At 40.8% G+C, this 27,841-nt stretch overlaps 1 protein-coding gene across 1 annotated transcript in view; it reads right to left on the minus strand.

The window, feature by feature from the left end:
* The window catches only part of scamp1 (secretory carrier membrane protein 1), a 44,709-nt gene extending 19,776 nt beyond the window's left edge, over nucleotides 1–24,933 (minus strand). Inside the window, exons 1-3 of the mRNA XM_072257852.1 lie at nucleotides 24,742–24,933; nucleotides 6,694–6,771; nucleotides 415–513 (exon numbers count right to left, since the gene is read on the minus strand). Coding sequence (XP_072113953.1) covers nucleotides 415–513; nucleotides 6,694–6,771; nucleotides 24,742–24,798 — 234 coding nt within the window. The 5' untranslated portion in view covers nucleotides 24,799–24,933. The remainder of the gene's footprint in view (nucleotides 1–414; nucleotides 514–6,693; nucleotides 6,772–24,741) is intronic.
* Between the last annotated feature and the right edge of the window lie 2,908 nt (nucleotides 24,934–27,841).

Raw genomic sequence — 27,841 nt, forward strand, 5'->3', positions numbered from 1 at the left:
GAATCCTTTGCACCTCTGATTTCTGAATTTGCTCCCCATTCAGAAAAGAGTCCACACCTTTATTCCTTCTACCAAAGTGCACGACAATACACTTCTGTACACTGTATTCCATCTGTCACTTCTTTGCCCATTCTTTTAACCCGTCCAAGTCCTTCTGGAGACTCCGTTCTTCCTCAACACTTCCTAACCCTCCATCTATCTTTGCAGCATCCACAAACTTGGCTACAAAGTCATCAGTTCTGTTATCTGACATATAACGTGAAAAGAAGCGGTCCCAATACTGACCCCTGCGAAACACCACTACACCACTAGTCACTGGCAGCAACCAGAAAAGGCCACTTTTCTTCCCAATATTAAACTATTCTGCCACAAATTTCTATAGAAAGTTACAAACACTAGTGACTTTAAACTTGCCTGTGTCCGTGAAGCATATGTGGGAGGCTCCTCTGTAGGTTTCATGATTGCTGGCTGTGTACTGGGCATTGGAGGCTTTTCAACATTTCCTGGCGGTGGCTGTAAAAGTAAATAGTTTATCAGACAACAATGCAACTTGATAGAATAAGCAGCTAAACCTTGTTATAACATCATGAAACAAGAATTTAATTTTGCCACTTGAAGACTTGCAAATTGGAAAAGCTTGATCTCCATATTGTATAGCCTTGCTTGCATACCAGTTTGCATATCATGTAGATAATTGGCACGCAATATCTACAGATAATCCCAACCAACAGAAGGCCTCATTTAAATCTTGGAGTACAAGGAGTTCTGGAAACAGGAAATCTGATTACAGTACTGGAGTTTGGCTACCAAGAAATTAAGGGAATAGAGCAATATTGAAAAGGGAGAAAAATCAAGGCTGGGTGGCACCCAACAAACTATACTTAGCCTTTCATTTGTAAATAAGTGTAATAATTAGCTGTGGTGAGAACCCAGCAGGGGTCTCATGGTGGTGCAGCAAGTAGTGCTATTAGCTTAGTTGCAGGTTTGATCCTGACCAGGTTGATATCTGTATGGAGTCAACATATTCTCCAGTAAACACATGGTTTTCTTCTGATGCATCGATTTCCTCCCAGGCCCCAAACAGAATCTGATTGTTTACAGTAGCTAATTTGCAGTAGCCTTTAGTATTCATAAGTAGTAAAAAAGAAACAAAGGAAGGTTGATGGGAATGAGGGAAAGAATTCGTTGCAAATCAGAGAGGGAATAGAACTAATTAGATTGCTCTGCTGGGAGTCACCACTGGCTGGTGACTTCCTTCTGTAGTACATGCTAATTGTATAATGGTTAAAGAATTGTGAAATACATATCTTACACACACTGCTTTTTTTCGATGGCTGCAAGAGAGATTATTTTTTTTTAAAAAAACTAGCCAAGATGATGCTTCAGGATTGAAACAATATATAAACATCTTGGTAAAGTGGCATTTCTATGTAGTAATTGATCGATGAAGTAAGGACCAACACACGCAAAATGCTGGATGAACTCAGCAGGCCAGGCAGCATCCATGAAAAAGAATAAACGCTGAAGTTTCGGGCTGAGACCCTTCATCAGGACTAATCTACAGTTCCCTGCTGAAACAGATCAGGGCATTCAGCAAGATGGTCAATGCCACAGTATGCCAGTGGTGTGATGATGGTGGCGGTGGGGGGGGGGGGGGGCGGGGTGGTGGAGTTATGTATGAATGGCAAATAAGACACTTTTCAGCCCAGACCCAAACGTTATCCAGGTTTTCAAAAATACAAGAAAATCTGCAGATGTTGGAGATCCAAAACATACACAAAATGCTAGAGATCCAAAACAACCATAGAAAGGATGCAGAGGATGTTGCCTGGATTGGGGAGCATGCCTTATGAGAATAGGTTGAGTTAACTCTACCTTTTTCCTTGGAGCAATGGAGGATGAGAGGTGACCTAACAGAGGTGGATAAGATGATGAGACGCATTGATCGTGTGGATAGTCAGAGGATTTTTCCCCAGGGCTGAAATGGCTAGCAGGAGAGGGCACAGTTTTAAGGTGCCTGGAAGTAGGTACAGAGGAGATATCATGGGTAAGTTTGTTTGTTTGTTTGTTTTTTTACGCAGAGTGGTGAGTGCGCGGAATGGGCTGCCGGCAACGGTGGTGGAGGCGGATACAATAGGGTCTTTTAAGAGACTCCTGAACAGGTATATGGAGCTCAGAAAAATAGAGGGCTATGGGTAACCCTAGGTAATTTCTCAGGCAAGGACATGTTCGGCACAGCCGAAGGGCCTGTATTGTGCTGTAGGTTTTCTATGCGTCTACGTTTCTATGTTAACATAAACAAAACTACAGACGGCATCTATGGAAAAGAGTAAACGGTCGTTGTTTTGGGCTGAGATCCTTCATAGATACTACCTAGCCTGCTGAGTTCCTCCAGCATGTTGTGTGTGTTGCTATCATCCAGGTTTTGCTAAATGTATTGACCAAGTTGTAAATAAACGCAGGATGCAGTTGAATTTGCAATCATCTGCATGTAGTTAGTTTAATAATTCTGATTAAAGGTAAGTAACTGAAATGTTGATTTTTCCTCACTTTTTTTCTTTTATTTCACCTTCTTGTTTATAGCACCTTGCACTTCAATCATCCTTACTGTTGACTCCCTAATGGAGGAAACTTGACTGAGAAAGCAGTTGTGGGCCTAGGGCACTGCTCCAAAGAACTCCTACAATGTCACCCTGGGACCAAGGGGGTTGTTCCTTAACAATCGCAAACCATCTTCCTTTGTTCAAAGGCAACAAACACACAATGCTGGAGGAACTTAGGCAGCATTTATGATAATTATCAAACATTGAAGGTTTTAGTCCGAGACCCTTCATTGGGACTAGAAACAAGATGAGAGTATGGTGGTGGGGGAGGGGAGGAAGAAGTGCAAAGTAGTAGGTGATAGATTAAATTGGGAGGGGGGAGGGGTGAAGTAAAGAGTTGGGAAGTTGATTGCTGAAAGAGATAAAGGGCAGGAGGAGAGGGAATCTGATAGGAGAGGGTAGAAGATCATGGAAGAAAGGGAAGGAGGAGCATCAGAGGAAGGTGATGGACAATCAAGGAGACAGGAGAGCGAGGGAAACACAAATGGGGAATGGGGGTGGGGGGGAAGGAGCAATTACTGGAAGTTCAAAAAAATCAATGTTCATGCTATCAAGTTGGAGGCTACCCAGATTGAATACAAGGAGTTGCTCCTCCAACCCAAGTGAGACCTTTGTTCAAAATCCACTTCTTGCCACTGGAGAGTTTTTCCTAATATTTTCAAATATTAATGACCTCCTTGATCAGTCCTTGGATCAAATGTTGCTTCATCTACATGTTTGGAATTCCTTTTTTTGGGTGTTTAAGAACAGAATCTAAAATAACATCCTCAAAGTTGATGAAATCAAAATCATTGCTTGAAAGTAACAATTCTGTGAGTATAATCAGTTTATCAGCTATTTGAATCAATTGTGGGGTGAGCTCTGCCATTTTGTGAGCTAATCACAAGTGCATTAATGAGAAGTACTTTGCAAGATCAATTGAAAATTGGAAGTGCTTTTATTGTGTTTTGTCTTTAGAAATTGAAATTCATGCTGTTATTGTTGCAGCAGTTTATACATTTAACAGGCTGGTTTTGCCATTTCACAGAGCAAACACATTCCAACAGATGTGGAATTAAAACTACCAGACTGGATGAGTAGCACAGCTTTATATTCTAAAAACAATTAATTAATTCAAATACAGAAGGAACAAAGACACTTGTTGATACAACTATACTTGCATTTGAAAATGGGTCAATTTGACAGTTGTCAAAAAATTAGATCCAAGGATTTATGATTGAAAATTTATGAATAGATGATCAAGAAGCCATCCATTTGGATGTAAAATTATACTAAGTCAAGTACAGTGCCTATAAAAAGTATTCACCCCCCCCCCCTTGGAAGTTTTCATGTTTTATTGTTTTGCAGCATTGAATTACAGTGGATTTAATTTGGCTTTTTTTGACACTGATCAACAGAAAAAAACTTTTTTCGTGTCAAAGTGAAAACAGATCTCTATAAAGTGATCTAAATTAATTATAAATATAAAACACAAAATAATTGATTAAGTACTCACCCCCTTCAAATCAGTATTTAGTAGATGCAACTTTGGCAGCAATTACAGTCTTGAGTCTGTGTGGATAGGTCTTTATCAGCTTTGCACATTTGGACACTACAATTTTACCCCATTCTTTATAAAACTGCCCAAGCTCTGTCAGATTGTGTGAGGATCGTGACTGACAACCCTTTACAAGTCCGGCCACAAATTCTCAATTGGATTGAGGTCTGTACTCAGACTTGGCCTTTTCAGGACATTTACATTGCTGTTTTTAAGCCATTCCTGTGTAGCTTTGGCTTACATTGTCTTGCTAGAAAACAAATCCCAAGTTGCAGTTCTTTTGCAGACTGCATCAGGTTTTCCTCCAGGATTTCCCTGTATTTTGCTGCATTCATTTTACCCTTTACCTTGACAAGCCTTCCAGGGCCTGCTGCAGTGAAGCATCCCCACAGCATGAGGCAGCCACCACCATGCTTCACAGTAGAGATGGCGTGTTTTTGATGATGTGTGGTATGGTTTGATTTATGCCAAACGTAGCGTTTAGCCTGATGGCCAAAAAGCTCAATTTTGGTTTCATCAGACCATAGAACCTTCTTCCAGCTAACTTCAGTGTCTCCCACATGCCTTCTGACAATCTCCAGCTGAGATTTCATTTTAGATTTTTTCCCCCCAGCAGTGGCTTTCTCTTTGCCACTGTCCATAAAGCTGCTACTGGTGAAGCACTGGGGCAACAGTTGTTGGAAGAACAGTCTCTCCCATCTCAGCCACTGAAGCTTGCAGCTCCTCCACAGTTGCCATAGGACTCCTGGTGGCCTCCCTCACTAGTCCCCTTCTTGCACGGTAACTTAGTTTTTGAGGACTGCCCACTCTAGGCAGATTTACAGCTGTGCCATATTCTTTCCATTTCTTGATGATTGACTTAACTGTACTCCAAGGGATATTCAGTGACTTGGAAATATTTTTGTATCCATCCCCTGGTTTGTGCTTTTCAATAACCTTTTCACAGTTGCTCAGTGTTCTTTTGTCTTCATGGCCAGGATACAGACTCACCAGCAGTTGGACCTTCCAGATACAGGTGTATTTTTACTACAATCAATTGAAACACCTTGACTGTACACAGTGATCTCTATTTAACTAATTGTGTGACTTCTAACACCAATTGGCTGCACCAGTGATGATTTGGTTGTCATATTAAAGGCAGCGAATACTTCTGCACTTAATTATTTTGTGCTTTATATTTGTAATTAATTTAGATTGCTTTGTACAGATCTGTTTTCACTTTGACAGAGTCTTTTTTCTGTTGATCAGTGTCAAAAAAAGATAAATTAAATCCACTGTGATTCAATGTTGTAAAACAATAAAACATAAAAACTTCCAATGAGGTGAATACTTTTTATAGATGCTGTATATAGAAAAAGTTAGGCCTTAGGTAGAGTGTACTGTGTCTAACTCTGGACAATATAATTGTGGCTATAATCAAATATCCCAGAATGGATTGAGAAATACAGGACTTATAGAAACAGGGTATTCTCCTGAATGTTATGTTATATTATGGGAAGTTAATAGGCTATGGGAGGTTAATGTTCTGGGAAGATTTAGTGCAACAGTTCAAACCCATGCTTCATTTTCAGAAACTAAGCTGAGAAAAGATTAAATGGCAGGGATGGTGTACAACTTACTAGTAATGAGCAAAACCAACAAGTTGCTGCAATCTGAAATGAACTACATTAAAGAGTAGTAGCTGCAAAATAAATAGTTATAAAACAGAAAAATAGTGCAAGTTCATTTCGAAAGGGATTTAGCTACAAATCACAACTTACACTTCTGTCTAAAATTATATTGACTTCCCCTCAAGTGCCATCTACAGGTGTCCACAATTTTTTTTAAAAAAGTGTTTCAGATGCAAAGACTTTTGATACACTATTGTACCAGAAAATGTAACAGTTAAGATACTGTATTCTTCAACAAAAGTGAACATTACACTGAAACCTTGAGTGTTGCTGCTTACTAAGGCAAATAATTGGACAGCCAAAAGACTTTAAAGTTCACAAAGGCCATAGGGCTGAAAGGCCTACTTTCTGCTGTCTTATTGTTTTAGCGAAACAAATCAATCATAAGTTACTAATCTACTGCATGAGATTGAACTGGTGAATATGGACTAGTATAAAAAAGGCATCTGAATACATTTCACTTACCTTAGCTCTAACTCTAATGTACCTAAACAGTAATTATGTGTGTTTTAAGGACTAACTAGGCAATCACTATTTTGGGAGGAAGTCAGGTCTTTCACAGAAAAAGTTAACCAAATCAGATAAATGCACAGCGTATCTTCAAGTGCTCTGATTTAATAATTTCTGTAGTCCTAAAACTTATATGCCATTATTACTAGCCATTTTACATTATCACTTTTGAGTCAATGACCCCTATGGAATGCAATCCTAGGTAACTAGCACTTAAATGTTCTGATAGTTCTGTGTTGGTTACGTGTGGTCTCTGTAACATAATCTTTCTTCCATTTAATTCCTCTGATGTGGAATGTTTAATAGTCACACTTGGCAGATACATGCTGTCATCCTTGCAGAAGCACATAGAAATAATATGAAGTTTTCATACTTTGCGCCCATCTGTGAAAGGATTGTATTCCTCTAATGCTGGAGGAGGATTTCTTGTCACTTGTGTAACTGATGGATCCTAGGATAAAAATGAAAAAAAAAAATCAATAATTGCAGAAGTTTTGTATTCTGAATATTGAATTACAAATCATAATTTGTTCCTCTGCCTAAAATTATGCTGACTTCACCTCAGGTGCCATCTAATCTTTCTCAATAGGCTGCTAAGCAAGCCTTGCTCTGACGAATACAATGGAATTTGAATAACTACATATATTAAAATAAACTATGACGGTATGAGCAAGAATAAATAGAGTAAAATAACAGATCAGTCTGCTGGAATTGGAATAGATAAAGATGAACAAGAGCAAACCAGGATTTGGTGGACAGTGGAAAGGTAGGAAAGAAAGAGAAACAAAATTAAGCTGTTGTTTTAGGGGCAGAATAAAAAAAGGAGATAATCCAGCAACTTTCCACTTAGTTTGACTATTTCAGATAATCAGTTTTCAAAAAAATACAAAAGGGAACCTTAACAACAGGAATTCTGCAGATGCTGGAAATTCAAGCAACACACATCAAAGTTGCTGGTAAACGCAGCAGGCCAGGCAGCATCTATTGGAAGAGTTTCAGTCGACGTTTCAGGCCGAGAGATTTCAGTAAGAGATCTCTTACTAACTCTTCCTTCAGTTAGTCCTGACGAAGGGTCTCAGCCTGAAACGTCGACTGAAACTCTTCCAATAGATGCTGCCTGGCCTGCTGTGTTTACCAGCAACTTTGATGTGTGTTGCAAAAGGGAACCTTGGCTGGAAGAAAATCTAAAAGTAAAGATACAGAAGCTATATAGTCAAGATAAACTCCAGATTTAAACACAATCTATGTTTGTGCATTAATCCTAGTAGAATAAAGAAAGGAGCATGGGGAAATCATTGCTGCTCAGTAAGCTACAAGTTTTATGCCAGGTCTGAGATCTTCATGTTTTCTCTGAAATGTACAAAGGGATCTCAGACCTGGCTGCATCACTGTCTGGTACAGAGTGGCCACTGCACAGGATCGGAAAAAGCTGCATAAAGTTGTAAAGTCAGCTGACTCCATCATGGACATTAGTCTCCCCAGCATCCAGAACACCTTCAAAAGGCGATGCCTCAAAAAGGCAACACCCAACATCAAGGACCTTCATCACCCAGGACATGCCTTCTTCTCATTGGTACCATCAGGGAAGTGATACAAGAGCCTGAAAACACACACTCAATGTTTCAAGAACAGCTTCCTACCCTCTACCATGTTTCTGAATGGACAATGAACCCAAGAACACTACCTCAGTATTTTTCACCTCTATTTTTGAACTACTTATTTATAGTCATAGTCATACTTTATTAATCCCGGGGGAAATTGGTTTTCGTTACAATTGGTTTCGTTATTTTGTATATACATTCTTAAAGTAATTTATAATTTTAATTACGTATTATAATGTACTGCTGCCGCAAAACAACAAATTTCACGATAAATGCCAGAGATTTTAAACCTGATTCTGATAAGGCTGCATTAATGTATTGATTATGAAATTCACCACATACTTCAAAATCTATCTTTGCTGAGAGGTGACTCCTAAGGTACTAGAAGTGTTCCATCTCCTCCAGGCTTACACTTTTGTCAATGAAGCAAGGATAGATAAAGATAACTTTACAAATTGGTATAAAATTTTAAAAATGGTTAACTGGAACATCACTGGTGTTTTTGCTACCAACTTGATTAATTACATAATTTATCAGCACATTAAGCTGTGATACGCTTTAATGGAAGGTTAATCAAGATCTACTTTTGAAGAACAGATATTATAAGCCAGAAATATCATTCCCTGTATTAGAGTGAATTAACTATAACTACCTGGACAAACTTAAGAAAGCAGTTTAAAGAAAAGTTTAAACGAGATTTATAAAGCAAGTTTATTTAAAATGTACATACTCAGCAGGTGACAGGTGTCTGGAATGCACTGCCAGGGAAGGTTCTAGAAGTGGATACGATCGCACTGTTTAAGAGGCACTTAAACAGATATACAAACAGGCAGAGAATAAAGGGATACAGATCTTGTGCGGGCAGATAGGATGAGCTTAGATTAGTATTATGGTTTACACAGACATGGTGGGCTGAAAAGCCTGTTCGTGTGCTGTACTGTTCTGTGCTCCAGATGATTAATGAGGGTAGAGTGGATGTTGTCAATATGGAACTACTATAAACAGCTCCAAATATCATTTACAATGAGGGAAACAGTTAATGATCCGATTAACAATATGTTATCAGAACAGGAAAAAGTCCTAAGTGTTTAAAGAGCAAGGAAGGGTTCCATGTTGGTCATGGGTACAAGGAAAAAAAACAAGAGGAAATATAAAAGGCCCACGATAGAGTGCAAGACAATTGTGGTTACATGCAAAAAGAAATGACAATAGTAATGGATAACACACACAAAATGGCAGAGGAACTCAGAAGATCAGTTTAATGGCAATCCATTAGCATGGTAGTGAGTTAACTGTTGAAATATATCTTGCAAATTCTTCAAATTAATTTCGAAATGGGACTTACCACTAGAGAAAGCTAACATGACACTACATTAAACACTACTCTACAAGACTGGCTGAAGTATCTGGATGGATTCTAATAAGTTAACTGTACACAGCATAGCTTCTCAGAAATAGACAAGACATTTAGAAAAGTGTGAATCACTGGCATTAAAATGTGAGATACTGGAAATTCGAAATAAAAACAAAGTGCTGGAAATACGCAGCATGTTGGTTCTAAAAAAAGTTATTGATCTGAAATATTAATGCTTTTCCTCTCTCCTAACAGGTGCCCAAATCAAGAGTCATACCACACAAAAGCAGGATTTTTGGCTCACAATGTCAATGCCAACCAGCAAGTGCTCTTCTATACTCCCATTCATCACTACTTGGTCCTCTAGCCTCCATGCCTTAGGCAATTCACATTCTCCTCTAGATATTCCTTCAATAGTGACAGACCTTTATCACCTCCTCAATAGGTTCCTGATTCTAAGCACCCTCTGAAAACTTTCCTCAAGCCCTTTCCAAACCTACTACCTCTTACACTAACACACATAAAAATTGCTGGTGAATGCAGAAGGCCAGGCAGCATCTATAGGAAGAGGTACAGTCAACGTTTCGGGCCCAGACCCTTCGTCAGGACTAACAGAAAGAAGAGATAGTAAGAGATTTGAAAGGGGGAAGTGGAGGGGAAGATCCTAAATGATAGGAGAAGACAGGAGAGGGAGGGATGGAGCCAAGAGCTGGAAAGTTCATTGGCAAAAAGGATATGAGAGGATCCTGGGACAGGAGGCCTAGGGAGAAAGAAAGGGGGAGGGGGAAGCCCAGAGGATGGGCAAGGAGTATAGTGAAGGGACAGAGGGAGAAAAAGGAGAGAGAAAAAAGAAAAAAAATTAATAATAATAAATAATGGATAATGGATAGGGTACACCTTATATTCCGTCTGGATAGCCTCCAACCTGATGGCATGAACAATGACTTCTCTAACTTCCATTAATACCCACCTCCCTTCGTACCCCATCCGTTATTTATTATTATTAATTTTTTTTTCCTTTTCTGATTTAATTTTGTCTCATATCCATGTCACAGAGAAAATACACCAGTTTTCAATGGGAGAAATTCAGAGTTCAGCAGAGGAGGACAAAGGGCTTAATTAGGAAGGGGAAAAAAGATTATGAGAGAAAACTGGCAGGGAACATAAAAACTGACTGTAAAAGCTTTTATAGATATGTGAAAAGAAAAAGATTGGTTAAGACAAATGTAGGTCCCCTACAGACGGAAACAAGTAAATTGATTATGGGGAGCAAGGACATGGCAGACCAATTGAATAATTACTTTGGTTCTGTCTTCACGAAGGAGGACATAAATAATCTTCTGGAAATAGTAGGGGACAGAGGGTCCAGTGAGATGGAGGAACTGAGGGAAATACATGTTAGTAGGGAAGTGGTGTTAGGTAAATTGAAGGGATTAAAGGCAGATAAATCCCTAGGGCCAGATGGTCTGCATCCCAGAGTGCTCAAGGAAGTAGCCCAAGAAATAGTCGATGCATTAGTGATAATTTTTCAAAACTCTTCAGATTCTGGACTAGTTCCTGAGGATTGGAGTGTGGCTAATGTAACCCCACTTTTTAAAAAAGGAGAGAGAAACCAGGGAAATATAGACCGGTTAGCCTAACATCGGTGGTGGGGAAACTGCTAGAGTCAGTTATCAAAGATGTGATAACAGCACATTTGGAAAGTGGTGAAATCATCAGACAAAGTCAGCATGGATTTGTGAAAGGAAAATCATGTCTGACGAATCTCATAGAATTTTTTGAGGATGTAACTAGTAGAGTGGATAGGGGAGAACCAGTGGATGTGGTATATTTGGATTTTCAAAAGGCTTTTGACAAGGTCCCACACAGGAGATTAGTGTGCAAACTTAAAGCACACGGTATTGGGGGTAAGGTATTGATGTGGATAGAGAATTGGTTAGCAGACAGGAAGCAAAGAGTGGGAATAAACGGGACCTTTTCAGAATGGCAGGCAGTGACTAGTGGGGTACCGCAAGGCTCAGTGCTAGGACCCCAGTTGTTTACAATATATATTAATGACTTGGATGAAGGAATTAAATGCAGCATCTCGAAGTTTGCAGATGACACGAAGCTGGGTGGCAGTGTTAGCTGTGAGGAGGATGCTAAGAGGATGCAGGGTGACTTGGATAGGTTAGGTGAGTGGGCAAATTCACGGCAGATGCAATTTAATGTGGATAAATGTGAAGTTATCCACTTTGGTGGCAAAAACAGGAAAACAGATTATTATCTGAATGGTGGCAGATTAGGAAAAGGGGAGGTGCAACGAGACCTGGGTGTCATTATACACCAGTCATTGAAAGTGGGCACGCAGGTACAGCAGACGGTGAAAAAGGCGAATGGTATGCTGGCATTTATAGCAAGAGGATTCGAGTACAGGAGCAGGGAGGTACTACTGCAGTTGTACAAGGCCTTGGTGAGACCACACCTGGAGTATTGTGTGCAGTTTTGGTCCCCTAATCTGAGGAAAGACATCCTTGCCATAGAGGGAGTACAAAGAAGGTTCACCAGATTGATTCCTGGGATGGCAGGACTTTCATATGATGAAAGACTGGATGAACTAGGCTTATACTCGTTGGAATTTAGAAGATTGAGGGGGGATCTGATTGAAACGTATAAAATCCTAAAGGGATTGGACAGGCTAGATGCAGGAAGATTGTTCCCGATGTTGGGGAAGTCCAGAACGAGGGGTCACAGTTTGAGGATAAAGGTGAAGCCTTTTAGGACCGAGATTAGGAAAAACTTCTTCACACAGACAGTGGTGAATCTGTGGAATTCTCTGCCACAGGAAACAGTTGAGGCCAGTTCATTGGCTATATTTAAGAGGGAGTTAGATATGGCCCTTGTGGCTAAAGGGATCGGGGGTATGGAGGGAAGGCTGGTACAGGGTTCTGAGTTGGATGATCAGCCATGATCATACTGAATGGCGGTACAGGCTCGAAGGGCCGAATGGCCTACTCCTACACCTATTTTCTATGTTTCTAAATTAAAGAAGCAAATTAATCGCACAAGTAAGACCATAAGACATAGGAGCTGAATTAGGCCATTCAGTCCATCAAGTCTGCTCCACCATTTCATCATGGCTGATCCCGGATCCCACTCAACTCCATATACCAGCCTTTTCACCATATCCTTTGATTCCCTGACTGATCAGGAAATGATCAACTTCCACCTTAAATATACGCACAGATTTGGCCTCCACTGCAGTCTGTGGCAGAGCATTCCACAAATTCACTACTCTCTGGCTAAAAAAAACCTCCTTATGTCTGTTCTAAAGGGTCGCCCCTCAATTTTGAGGCTGTGCCCTCTAGTTCTGGATGCCCCCACCACATCCACCCTATCTAGTCCTTTCAACATTTGGTAAGTTTTAATGAGATCCCCCCACATTTTTCCATATTCCAGTGAGTACAGGCTCAAAGCTGTCAAATGCTTCTCATACGTTAACCCCTTCATTCCTGGAATCATCCTTGTGAACCTCCTCTGGACTCTCCCCAACGACATATCCTTTCTGAGATATGGGGCCCCAAAACTGTTGGCAATACTCCTTGCCGCCTGACTAATGTCTTATAAATGCTAAGCATCACCTCCTTGCTTTTATATTTGGTTCCCCTTGAAATAAATGCCAACATTACATTAACCTTCTTTACCACAGACTCAACCCGTAAATTAACCTTCTGGGAGTCTTGCATGAGGACTCCCAAGTCCCTCTAATGTTTCAACTTTCTCCCCACTTGGATAATAGTCCACACTATTGTTCCTTTTACCAAAATGCATCACCATACATTTCCCAACACTGTATTCCACCTGTCATTTTTCCCCATTCTTCTAATTTGTCTAAGTCCTGTTGTAATCACATTGCTTCCTCGGCACTACCTACCCCTCCACCTATCTTTCTATCATCTGCAAACTTTGCCACAAAGCCATCAATTCCATCATCTAAATCACTGACAAACAATGTGAAAAGTAGCAGTCCCAATACCGACCCCTGAGGAACACCACTAGTCACTGGTAGCCAACCGGAAAAGGCCCCTTTTATTCCCACTTGCTGCCTCCTGCCTGTCAGCCATTTGGCTATCCATGCCTGTGTGATCTAATAGCCACTGTAGAAATGTGTTTGTAATGTTACCAAGCCTGGAATTTAAATCTTCCAGGATACTTTATTTTCAGAAAATAGGCAAAATGATAAAGGAGGCAGGGTAGTCCTGATGTTTAAGATTGGGGGTATGGCCGAAGGAAAGATTTTAGCAATAGAATCAGGTTTGGGTGGAACCAAAACAGAATAGGGAAGGAAAATATTAAATGGAGTCACAAACACTAATAGTAATGCAGGCCATTGTATGAATTAACAAAATTGAGACAGCTGTATCAATTGATAATTTCCACAATCTACATATAGGCCAGGCAAATTAAGTAAACAATAATCATAGAACACAGAATAGTACAGCACAGTACAGGCCCTTCAGCCCACAATGTTGCACCCACCCTCAAACCCTGCCTCCCATATAGGCCCCCACCTTAAATTCCTCCATATACCTGTCTAGTAGTCCCTTAATCTTCACGAGTGTATCTGCCTCCACCACTGACTCAAGCAGTGCATTCCACGCACCAACCACTCTCTGAGTAAAAAACCTTCCTCTAATATCCCCCTTGAACTTCCTACCCCTTACCTTAAAGCCATGTCCTCTTGTATTGAGCAGTGATGCCCTGGGGAAGAGGCGCTGGCTATCCACTCTATCTATTCCTCTGATTATCTTGTACACCTCTATCATGTCTCCTCTCATCCTCCTCCTCTCCAAAGAGTAAAGACCTAGCTCCCTTAATCTCTGATCATAATGCATACTTTCTAAACCAGGCAGCATCCTGGTAAATCTCCTCTGTACCCTTTCCAATGCTTCCACATCCTTCCAATAGTGAGGTGACCAGAACTGGACACAGTACTCCAAGTGTGGCCTAACCAGAGTTTTACAGAGCTGCATCATTACATCGCGACTCTTAAACTCTATCCCTCGACTTATGAAAGCTAACACCCCATAAGCTTTCTTAACTACCCTATCCACCTGTGAGGCAACTTTCAGGGATCTGTGGACATGTACCCCCAGATCCCTCTGCTCCTCCACACTACCAAGTACCCTGCCATTTACTTTGTACTCTGCCTTGGAGTTTGTCCTTCCAAAGTGTACCACCTCACACTTCTCCGGGTTGAACTCCAGCTGCCACTTCTCAGCCCACTTCTGCATCCTATCAATGTCTCTCTGCAATCTTTGACAATCCTCTACACTATATACAACACCACCAACCTTTGTGTCGTTTGCAAACTTGCCAACCCACCCATCTACCCCCACATCCAGGTCGTTAATAAATCATGTGGAGAATTTATGAGATGTACAATATATTTCTTTAAGATTAGCCTGTGGTAGGAACCAATGAGGGAACAGGACCAGTTTGGATCTAGTACTGTGATCACTGTGCCTAAAGATAATTGATGAACAGGTAGTTAAAAGCCTTGAGGGAAGTGATTGTTGGAGTGATTTTTGGGTTTAGGTCATTTACATTTAGTAAATGGCTTTGGCTACCAGTCTTCTGTTCCTTGACAATGTATTGTGGATTCAGTTTGGAATAATGCATTCCTAAAAGCCCAGTATGTAGCTTCAAAAGAAAGCATTGTCTATACTTTGTAAATATGGAATTGTCCTTTGTGTTTAGCAAATAAATATCGAGCCCCACGTTGGGCCAGCAGACCTTTCCACTGAAAGCGTCTCCATATGATGCCTGCTGTATCTCGTTTTGTCAAATAAAGAAGCTGCTTTGTATCTACCAGTAACTCTCTCCGGTGATTTCATTCACACAACAACAGTGATGGTAATAAATCATTGAAGTATGAGTTATGGGATGGCTATTGTTTAATAGGTAGCTATATTTTTTAAAAGTAAACAGCGAGTAAGGAATGGCTAATATTGGGCATTAATAGATAGTAAGTGATGGCACTCACTTTTACTGCAGCTACATCCATTTGGAAGCATCTGCCATATCAATTGCTAAATACCTGTCAGACTTGCAACACTGAATGAATACAAATTTCCATCAACTAAAGCACTGCAGCTATTGGCATCAGTCCCCATCACAAGTTTCCAGCTATTTAGTCAATTGAAACCAGCTGTCTTCTCAGCAACTACTTGAAACAGAACCAGACATTAGCAGAAGCTGACGTCACAAAGACTTAATTTTGGACATCATTTGAGCCATCACTTCACTTTTGCTTCGGCTCGTCTGTGTCTTTCATTGAAAACTACTGCGTTTCATGTATTTACTGTGATTGCCTGCAAGAAAATGAATCTCAGGGCTGTATATGGTGACATACGTGTACTTTGATAATAAATTTTGAACTTTGCTACTGAAAACTATGTAGTCTTTTTATTATTTCAAAATCCAACCCCTTCCAAGGCCTTCCTCATTCTGCTTTTGGTAATCTTGCAGTCAATTTGAAGCTCATTTGCCAGTGTCTAGGGTAATAAAGACTGGTGAGAGATTCTAGCCGCTGAATTGGGCAGGAACTTTTACATGGAAAGACTCAGAAACTAGTGTTCAGCAGCAAATATGGTAATTGGATGAAGAACAATGCAATAATGATCTGAGATTTTTCTGATGCAAATAGGAGTAACAAAACCACAAAACAGGGACTAGCCAAGGGGAGTGACTGAGAATAAATATTAGCAAATTTGTGGTTAGGTTAGATAACCATAAAACCATAAGACATAGGAGCAAAACTAGGTCATTTGGACAGTTGCGTCTACTCCAAGATTTCATCATGGCTGATCCATTTTCCCTATCAACACCATTCTCCTGCTTTCTACCCGTGACCTTTCAAGCTTTGATTAATCAAGAACCTATCAACCTCAGCCTTAAATACACCCAATCACCTGGCATCTACAACTGCTTGTGGCAACGAATTCCACAGATTCACCACTCTTGGGTAAGGAAATTCATTCTCAACTGTATTCTAAATGATCATCCCTCTATTCTGAGGCTGTGCCCTCTGCTTTCAGACTCTCCCGCTATAGGAAAAACCCTCTTCACATCTATCTACACCTTTCAACATTTGTTAGGTTTCAATGAGATTTCTCTCCCCCATCCCCCCCTCCCCAATACTAAAGAAGACCCAGAGCCATCAAACACTCCTTGTGTTATAACCCTTTCATTCCTGGAATTATTTTCGTGAACCTCCTCTGAACCCCATTCAATGTCAGCACATCCTTTCTTAGATAAGAGGCTGAAAGACTGCTCACAATAGTCTACAGACCATAAAAATCTACAGCACATTACAAGTCCAACGGCCCACAATGTTGTGCTGACTATGTAACCTATTCTAGAAACTGCCTAGAATTTCCCTACCGCATAGCCCTCCATTTTCCTAAGCTCCGTGTACCTCTCCCTGAGTCTTTTAAAAGACCCTATTGTATCTGCCTTTACCAGTGTCGCTGGCAATGCACTCCATGCACCCACCACTCTCTGTGTGGAAAAACTTCCCTCTGACATCCCCCTTGTACCTACTTTGAAGCACCTTAAAACTATGCCCCCTCATGTTAGCCATTTCAGCCCTGGAAAAAGCCTCTGGCTATCCACACGATCAATGCCTCTCATCATCCTGTATACCTCTGTCAGGTCATCTCTCATCCTCCATCGCTCCAAGGAGAAAAGGCCAAATTCACTCAACCTATTCTCATAAGGCATGCTCTCTAATCCAGGCCACATCCTTGTAAATCACCTCTGCACTCTCTCTATAGAATCCACATCTTTCCTGTAATGAGGTGACCCAGAACTGAACACAGTGCTCCAAGTAGGGTCTAACTAAGTTCTTATATAGCTTTAGCATTACCTCATGGCTCTTGAACTCAATCCCACAGTTGATGAAGGCCATCACACCATACAACTTCTTAGCAACATTGTCAACCTACGCAGCAGCTTTGAGTGTCCTATGGACAAGGACCCAAGATCTTGCTGATCCTCCACACTGCCAAGAGTCTTACCATTAATATTATATTCTGTCTTCAAATTTGACCTACTGAAATGTATCACTTCACACTTATCTAGGTTGAACTCCATCTGCCACTTCTCAGCCCAGTTCCGCATCCTATCAATGTCCCTCTGTACCATCTGACAATCCTCCAGGCAATCCACAACACCCCGAACTTCTGTGTCATCAGCAAACTTACTAACCCACCCTTCTACTTCCTCATCCAGGTCATTTATAAAAAAAATTTCACAAAGAGGAGGAGTCCCAGAACAGGTCCCTGTGGAATACCACTGGTTACCATCCAGGGAGACCTCACCAGTGCCTTATAAAGCCTCAGCATTAAATCCTTGCTTTTATATTCTAGTCTTCTCAAAATGAATGCTAACATTGCATTTGCCTTCCTCAACACCAACTCAACCTGCAAGTTAACCTTTAGAGAATCCTGCATGAGGACTCCCAAGTCCAATTACACCATGGATTTGTAAAATTTTCTCTGTTTTGAAAATACTAAATACTTTTATTCCTTTTAGAAAAGCACATGACCATACACTTCCTGATACTATTCCATCTGCCACTTCTTTGCCCACTCTCCTAATGTGGCTGAATCTTTCTACAGCCTCCTTCCTTCCTCAACATTACTTGCCCCTCCACCTATCTTTCCATCATCCACAAACTTGGCCACAAGTCCATCAATTTTGTCATCCAAATCATTAATATATCATGTAAAAAGGAGCGGTCCTAATACCAACCCCTGCATAACACCACTAATCGGCAACAGCCAACCAGAAAAGGCTCCCTTTATTCCCACTCTTTGCCTCTTGCCAATTAACCAATCCTCATGCTAGTATCTTTCCTGTAATATGGGCTCTTACCTTGTTAAGTAGCCTCATGTGCAGTGAATTGTTGAAGGCCTTCTGAAAATCTAAGTAAACAACATCCATTGACTCTGTCAATCCTGTATGTTACTTCCTTGAACAATTTCAACAGAATTCAGGTAAGATTTTCCCTTAAGGAAACTATGCAGACTTTGGCCTATTTTATCGTGCCTCCAAATACCCTGGAAAAACCATCCTTGACAATCAACTCTAATGTCTTCACAACCACTGAGGTCAGGCTAACCGGCCCATAATTTTCTTTCTTCTGCCTTCCTCCCTTCTTGCTCAGTATTCTAGTCCAATCCTTAAACTGCAGACCCAGAACTTTGGGACCATCTTCCAACAGCATCGAGGGAGAGAGAGAGACCATCACACTCCAATACCTTCTTCCAGCAACAGTGAGGAGAAGACTGGTAGATGGTGCTGAACACTCGGTCACCTTGATGCTTCAATCCTCCTTAGCGCTCTAATCAGTGAGAAATGCAGTTGACCATGTAGACACCCTGGCAGTCGCTCACTCAGACAATGATATAATCCAAAAAGTCACCACAATTCATGCAAGCCATGCAGAAGAGTATTTGCTGATAACTACACAATGCTCAATTCCATTGGCAATTGCTCAGCATAAGCATCAATGTATATCGCTACATGTTAAACCCCAGGCAACATTTAAGCAAAGCTCAAAGTGGCAAATGACATCTGTGCCTAAGTGCCAGTCAATGACTATTTTGAAGAATATATCCATCCAACCATGGTGATGATAATGCCACTGAATATCAAATTGTCCTTCATCAGTACCATGAGTCACCATCAATGAGAAGCTCAGTGGACCATCCACAAAAATACACCGGCGACAAGAGTGGGTCAAATACTTGGGTATCAAGAGACAAGGCTACCCAAAGTTCCTCTACTATCTCAGACACACAGCTCAAGAATAGATTAAATTGGCTAAATGAGTGCTCTAAGAACTTAATGTTTACACCACTTTAAAAAAAATCAACTCACTTGATGGGCCATTCCCTCCACCAGTAATGCATGGTAACAGTAACAAAATGCATCTACACTACTCCAACAGCACTCTCAAATCCACAACCTCTACCATCAAATGACATGGCAGTAGCAGACACAGGAGCACTACCATCTATTTGATGGCACTAGGCCTGTACTTACTGGAATTAAGAAGGATGAGCGGGGAATCACTGAATCTATCAAATGTTGAAAGGCCTCGATAATGTGGATGCGCAAAGGATGTTTCCTATGGTGGGAATGCCCAAGACTAGAGAGCACAGCCTTAGAATAGAGGGCTCTGCATTTAGAATAGAGATGAGAAATTTCCTTAGCCAGAGAGTGGGGAACCTGTGTAATTTGTTGCAAGTCACTGGGTAAATTGATTAATAATTATTTCTCATATCTTGGGATTAAAATTACTTGTAAATACAAAGATTTATTTAAGACTAATTTTTTACCCTTAATTGATCATATTACTCAACTTTCATCTAAATGGTTTCCATTATATTTAACTTTGATTGGTCATATTAATTGCAGTTAAGATGTTTATTCTGCCAAAATTTTTATATATATTTCAGGCATTACCGATTTTTGTTCCAAAATCTTTTTTTGATAAAGTTGACTCTAAAATTTCTTCATTTATTTGGCAAAATAAAAACCCGAGATTGGGTAAAATACATTTACAGAAAGCCAAGAGAGATGGAGGTCTAGCATTACCTAACTTTAGATTCTATTATTGGGCAATTAATATTCGACATATGAAATTTTGGTTACTTGACCAAGATACACTATCCATTCCTAAATGGGTAGTATTGGAATTACAATCTGCTCAGGGCTATGCACTTGGCTCTATTTTAGGTTCCTCTCTTCCTTTTGATTTGAAACGCCTCAAACTGGTCTCTAACCCGATAGTTAAATATACCTTGCGTATTTGGTTTCAATTCAGAAAATTTTTTGATCTCAACCAATTTGGGCTAGCGATCCCTATTTTAGGTAACATTTTTTCCTCCCTCTTTCACGGATCGTGCGTTTCAAATTTGGAAGACTAAGGGTATTTCACGGTTTTTGGATTTATTTTTAGATGGTTCCCTTATGTCTTTTGAACAATTATCTAATAAATATAATTTACCAAGAATACATTTTTTTAGATATCTTCAAGTTAGAAATTTCCTAAGTACTATACTTTCTTCCTTTCCAATGCTCCCTCCTATATTTTAGATATTATAATTAACCTTAATCCATGTCAGAAAGGTGCAACGGCTATTATTTATAATATTATTATGAAACTTAGGAAAGCTCCATTTGATAAGATTAGGTCAGATTGGGAACAAGAATTGGGTTCTATTTATTTCCATGGATGACTGGGGGCAGATTTTACAATTAGTTAATACTTCCTCTATCTGTGCTAAACATTCCCTAATTCAATTTAAAGTTGTTCATAGAGCACATATGTCCAAAGATAAATTAGCTCGTTTTTATTCTCATATTAATCCTTTTTGTGATAGATGTCCGGGGCAGATAGTCTCTTTAACTCATATGTTTTGGTCTTGTCCTACTCTGGAAACTTTTTGGAGAGACATTTTTAATATTATCTCAAAGGTATTGAATATAGATACCTCTCCTCATCCTATTACTGCTATCTTTGGATTACCTAAAATTTCCAGTAATCTTTCCCCTTCAGCCCGTAGAATGATTGCATTTCTTACTTTAATGGCGAAAAGATGCATCTTACAACATTGTAAAGAGCCTAATGCTCCAACTACCTTTTTTTGGTTTTCCCAGACGATATTATGCTTAAATTTGGAGAAAATTAGAAGTAATCTTTATGATTCCTCACTTAAATTTGAACCGACCTGGAGATCTTTTATTCAATATTTTCATTTAATGTAATTTTTTTTTCTCTTTTGTTCCATATTTATATTCCCTTCTTGCCTTTTTTTAACTTTTTAATGGACGTCGGGTTTGAGGACGTGATTTTAAGTTCTTACCTGTTTCCAAGTTAGCCCATTGCTTTGCTTTTAGTTTAGTTGCACGGTGGGTTTTTTTTGGGGGTTTTTTCCTTTTCTCTATTTATATATATATATATATATATATATATATATATATATAAAAATTAGTATACTATTATTTTACCATATTATTTTATGTTTAAATTGCACTGTTTGTATCAATTTTTTCTTCTGTATTAATATCTCCTGTAATTTCTAACAGTGTATTAGTGCCTTTATGGTTTACCCTTTGTATACTTATTCAATAAAAAGGTTTAAAAAGAAAGAAAGTAAGTCACTGGGTATATTTAAGGCAGAAGTTGACAGATTCTTGATTAGGCAGGGCATGAAGGGATATGGGGAGAAGGCAGGAGATTGGGGCTGACAGAGAAATGGATCAGCCATGATGAAATGGCAGAGCAGACTCAATGGGCCAAATGGCCTAACTCTGCTCCTGTATCTTACGTCTATACAGGTGTGTGGACGTATGATTAAGAAGCAGAAAACTATGGAATGATAATTCAATTACTGGAAGGCAGGAATACATTGGAAATGTCCCAGCTGATGCTGACACTTGACACAATGGGCTGAATGGCCCTCTTCAGTGTGCAAGTACCTTTTAAATGATCTGACTCTTTACAACAATATAAAGGGTGGGGGAGGGGAAAGAAAGTGGAATGTTCAAAACAATAAATCAATAATCAGCCTCAATGTCACTCCCAAAACATTTAGCCAGCTTTCTGGCTGTTGTGTATCCAAGAATAAAATGTTATACATTTCAATAAGCCACCGAGTCACACAACCTTTCTCTAATCTCTCAACCGATCTTTTCTTAGCTTATTTCTCATTTACCTAATGTCCATTCAAGGGGAAAATAAATACCAAGAAAACTGTCAGTTTTCAAATGCACACTAACAATACCCACCAAGCTGTTTAACACACTTCACCCATGCATTTTCTCATTTTTTACAAACAAAAGATTCTGCAAATGCTGGAAATCTTGAGCAATACACAAAATGCCGGAGGAACTCAGCAGATCAGGCAGAATCTATGGAGGGAAATAAAACAGCTAATGTTGACTGATGCCTTGTTTTTCTTCCCCCTCCACTGTTTCACTGATATCCTGAAAATTTCTTCAGCCAAACACTGAAGGCAGAGCATCTTAGTGAAAGGAGAACAATGCACAATCATCGAATTGGTCTTTCTTGGTAGGCTCTTATCAGAATTGGTGACCAAAACAGAGAGCCCAACATTTCTGAATGAAAGTCATTTATTTGTTCCCACCCCATAAAATGTGTGCCTGGCAAAGATAAACTGATAATGTCAAGAAACACTTACTACTCTGTAGATTCCTGGGGACAGCTGGCAGCCTCAAGGCCAGGCAGCCAATGTCAAGAATGCTTGTTTATTTTCCACTTAGGTGTACTTTTCAACAAAAATACATTGTTACAGCTTCATAAAGCTCCTAGAATACTTGGTGCCTCCTGAAAATTACTATTCCAGGGATTTGTACAAGACTTTAAAATGAGATCCTGTCTGTTCTCAACTTGACTAAGATCACCATGCTACCTTTTAATAAATGGCTCCAAAACTAATTATCTTGACATTACAGAACTACTTTGTATACATCACTTGCTGTGGACAAACTGACCACTAAGAGCAAAATAGGCTATTTGGCCTTCCAGGTCAGTTATACCAGTCAACAAGATCATGGCTGATCTTGTACATCATCAAGATCATGGCTGGTTTCCTGCCCTTATATTCATAATACCCAGAAATCTGGCAGTCTGTTTTGAATGCAATCAATAACTGAGCCCTAAACAACCTATTTGGGTAATGAATTCCAAAGATTCATCACTTCATGAATTATTAAAAATAAATGCACCATCAGCCCAAACTCTTATTTTGAGATGGAGTCGATACCCATCTATTCCCTCACCATTTCTGTCCTGTCAAACCCTCTAAGCATTTTGTCTTAGGGAGCTCATCTCTTACTTCTAAACAAAAGACAACAGAAGTCTGGCCTACAAAATCTCTTTTTGTATGACTGATCATTGCAGGAACATTGTGTGCATCTTTGCAGCAATCATTGTACATAATTTATTTCTATAAACAAGCAGAGCAACATTCCAGATTGCAGCTTGAAGAGGCCATATGCATATTGTAAGATTGAGCAGCACATTAGTATAGTTAGTAGAGATGCTGCCTTAGTGACCAAGATTCATGCCTGATGTCTGGTGCTGAGTGAAGTTTCACATTGCTTTGCAATGCCTTTGGTTTTCTCCACATTCTTCAGATTGCTGGCAAATTAACTGGCCACTGTAAATTACTCCCAGTATGCTGGCAAGTGGCAAAATGTTTATAAAAGTGTAGGGAAGTTAACAAGGAACTAGTGTAAATTTGTACTTGATAACTGGCATAGAGTTGGTGTGCTATAGAGCATGTTTTCATATTTTATGGGCATCTTTATTCTTACATTTAAATCTTTTTGCTACAAAAGGCCAATATTCTCTGACTTTTGCACCTACATGGTAGCTTGAAGTAACAATGACTTCCAGGTAACTTTGGACATCATTGTTTCTCCAAAATTTCTCACCTTTGAAAATTCTCAGAATATCTGCTCCTTTGTTCTGCTGAAGCAGATAACGTCATGTTTTCAACCTTGTACTCCACCTGTCTACAACTGGTCTAAATTATAAGCTATCTTCAAAAGTTTTGCGGTGGCTGTAAGATCCTTTGGACCATTCTAGGAATTGCATGAAAATCAGTGCACACACACACCTTTTAAAAATAAAACCTAGTTTTTCCCTTACTTAGCAGAGAAAAGAACGTTAATTTCTTATACAGTTTGGTCGCATTGCAACTTTAAAGTCAGCAACTTTCAGAAGTGGTGCACCGTACTGGCTTATGTTCACCACTGTTGCCAAATGACTTGGTGTCAAATTTTCTTTGACACCGCTCTTCTTTGGAGCCTCGTGACGTCTAAGTACATTAAAAGAGCATTATAAACACGCACTATAATTCATAGCCTGTTTCTCAGCATTCTGCACCTCCGGGAACAGGAGTGCCCGCAAAAACAAATGGGAAACCCTTGGAGCGAGGCGTCTGCGACGATCACTTCGTCCTCCGTGGGCGACGGTCGAGCTCGACACGGCGAACACCCGCATCGGGGTTGACATATTTAAAAACCCCAACAGACAACTCGGTCGCTGCAAGATGTCAGTGGCGGAGACAGGGATATCATAATTCATTCGCTGACACCACGCCCCCCATTCTACATAGCGCTCCCTCCCCCCCCTCAAAATGGAGGGACTCTTACACCCCCCCCACCATTCCTCACCCGATCCACCTCTCACCCCCACCAAACATTCTTTCCTCTCCACCAACCTCAAGACACCGGCGCATCCTCTCGCCCAAGATCTTCCTTCCTCCTTCGGTTCCCCCTTCTCCGAAGACCCACTCGGTCCCGCTGTCACCTCAGCACCCCTGCACTGGCCGCCGACAAACAATATTTTCACATGACAGCGGCAAAATGCGGCGTCACTTACCTTGAAAGGATTGTTGAATTCTGGATCCGCGAAGGGATTGCTGTCGAAGTCCGACATGTTCCGCGCTATCTAATGGCTCCCTCCGCTCCGCGTCAATTCCACCAGCGCCGATTAACGGGCTTCTCCCTACCCCCGCTGTAACCTGCACTCGGTTCACATTAGAGAATGAGAAAATGGCGGCGCCGGAAGTGACTGCGAGAGGGTCGGGTGGGTTACATTACGTCATTCTTCCCGTGCGCCAGTCAGGCCCGGCCGAGGCCGATGGCAGCTAGTCCGAGGGCTGTGGGGCAGTCGCTGCCTGCAAATTCATCCTAAATCCTCTGTGCGCATATGTGGCCCGTGGGGCTGCCCCTCTATTGTCACTTCAGTGAATACGGCGGCGGCGAGCCTCTGAGATCTCCACGTCTTTCCACAGAAAATGTATCCCTCCACAGTTGCTGCCCGACGTGCTGAGTATTACCAGCCTTTTCTACTTTCGTTTCAGTTACTCGGCGGCTGCGGTTTGTCGTAGCAAGCGACCCGCTGGAAGAATTGGAACAGCATCTGGGGGAGAAAAAGGGAATGTCGACATTTTTGTTTGAAATCCTGCGTCAGGACTGGATCTTGTTTATTGTTGTCAGTTGTTTATGCACCTTATAGCAAATGCGTTGGTACTGGTGACTTTTAGGAAATTACAGTAAAATGTCTATGAAAAGCAAAGTGTAGTGTTCTGATGATAATTAATAAAAAAAATAAAGCTACAAACAGATGAACGTTCATGGGCAAGTTGAGTGAAAAATATGTCAAAAAGAAAGGAATGGCAATGGGGAAGTAAAGAACCAGCAATGTGAAGGAAGGAAATAGGCTAGTACAACATAGTTTTGAGAAACAAGATGCAATACATCTGTCACACAAATGCAATTGGGCTCAAAAAGATCGAGAATAACTACAGGAGACCAGGAGCATTGCATTGCCCAACTCACTCCAGCTCTGTTGGACAGGGAACACTATCTCAGATGTCCAGAGATAGGAAACAAAGGTGACTGAGAACCAAAATGTGGTCTCCCCTCATAGTCATAGTCATACTTTATTGATCCCAGGGGAAATTGGTTTTCGTTACAGTTGCACCATAAATAATTAAATAGTAATAAAATCATAAATAATTAAATAGTGATATGTAAATTATGCCAGGAAATAAGTTCAGGACCAGCCTATTCCCTCTGGGTGTCTGATCCTCCAAGGAAGGAGTTGTAAAGTTTGATGGCCACAGGCAGGAATGACTGCCTATGATGCTCTGTATTGCATCTCGGAGGAATGAGTCTCTGGCTGAACGTACTCCTGTGCCCAACCAGTGCATTATGTAGTGGATGGGAGACATTGACCAAGATGGCATGCAACTTGGACAGCATCCTCTTCTCAGACACCGCCGTCAGAGAGTCCAATTCCATCCCCACAACATCACTGGCCTTACGAATGAGGTTGTTGATTTTGTTGGTGTCTGCTACCCTCAGCCTGCTGCCCCAGCACACAACAGCAAACATGATCGCACTAGCCACCACAGACTCGTAGAACATCCTCAGCATCGTCTGGCAGATGTTAAAGGACTTCAGTCTCCTCAGGAAATAGAGACGGCTCTGACCCTTCTCATAGACAGCCTCAGTGTTCTTTGACCAGTCCAGTTTATTGTCCATTCGTATCCCCAGGTATTTGTATCCTCCACCATGTCCACACTGCCCCCTGGATGGAAACAGGGGTCACCGGTGCCTTAGCTCTCCTCAGGTCTACCACCAGCTCCTTAGTCTTCTTCACATTAAGCTGCAGATAATTCTGCTCACACCATGTGACAAAGTTTCCTACCGTAGCCCTGTACTCAGCCTCATCTCCCTTGCTGATGCATCCAACTATGGCAGAGTCATCAGAAAACTTCTGAAGATGACAAGACTCTGCAGTAGTTGAAGTCAGAGGTGTAAATGGTGAAGGGAAAGGGAGACAAGACAGTCGCCTGTGGAGCCCCAGTGCTGCTGATCACTCTGTTGGACAGACAGTGTTGCAAGCACACGTACTGTGGTCTGCCAGTCAGGTAATCAAGAATCCATGACACCAGGAAAGCATCCACCTGCATCTCTGTCAGCTTCTCCCCCAGTAGAGCGGGGCAGATGGTGTTGAATGCACTGGAGAAGTCAAAAAACATGACCCTCACAGTGCTCGCTGGCTTGTCCAGGTGGGCATAGATACGGTTCAGCAGGTAGACGATGGCATCCTCAACTCCTAGTCGGGGCTGGTAGGCGAACCATATCACCAGGTTCTCTACAGTAGAATTCACTCCCTGGAGACAAGGCTAGTACATGTGTGGAGGAAAAGGATTAAGCTTGAGGACTAGGGTTTGGCAGAATCGTAGGGAGAGCATGATGAAAAAAACATAATGGTTCTACCTTCCTTGTACTAACAATACCTCCATGATCTGGATCAACACATTGAAGTTGTCTGGAAGCTTGCGTGCTTCAGGGACTCCATCAGGCAATGCTAGCTCAGGGCCATCCATGTTGAACGGCTGTGGATGAGATGCCAGACTAGCACCATGCTTAAGAATCCCTAACTCTTGCAGACCATACAATCTAGTCATATCAACTTTGTGCTTTGAAAAAAAATGCTGTCCCTTCTATCGTCAGAGATGAGTGGCTCTGCACTGAACTTCAGCTCGTTACTCCACTAGGTTTACTCATCTCTGCACTGAACTGTGGCTGTGGCCTGCAACTATCACAGTGTGAACTCACTTTTGTGAACTTCAGCTCTGAATGCTATTTGCTTACTTTTATTGTTTGCATGTTCCCCCCCCCACCTTTTTTTCTCTGCATGTTGGGTGTTTGATGGTCTTTTTTGTTCTATTGGGTTTCTTTGTTTTGTAGCTACCTGTAAGATGACAAATCTCAAGGTTGTATAGAGTATACATATTTTGATAATAAATGTACTGTGACTTTGACTTTGATCCGAAATGTCGACTGTCCACTTCCATCCACAGGTGCTGCCTGGTCCATTCAATTCGTCCAGCATCTTGTTTGTTGCTTCAAATTCCAGAATTTGCAGTCTCTCGTGTCTCCATCTTTCAATATCTCATATATTT

Source organism: Mobula birostris, chromosome 5 (assembly GCF_030028105.1).
Source record: "Mobula birostris isolate sMobBir1 chromosome 5, sMobBir1.hap1, whole genome shotgun sequence".
NCBI classification, from domain to species: domain Eukaryota; kingdom Metazoa; phylum Chordata; class Chondrichthyes; order Myliobatiformes; family Myliobatidae; genus Mobula; species Mobula birostris.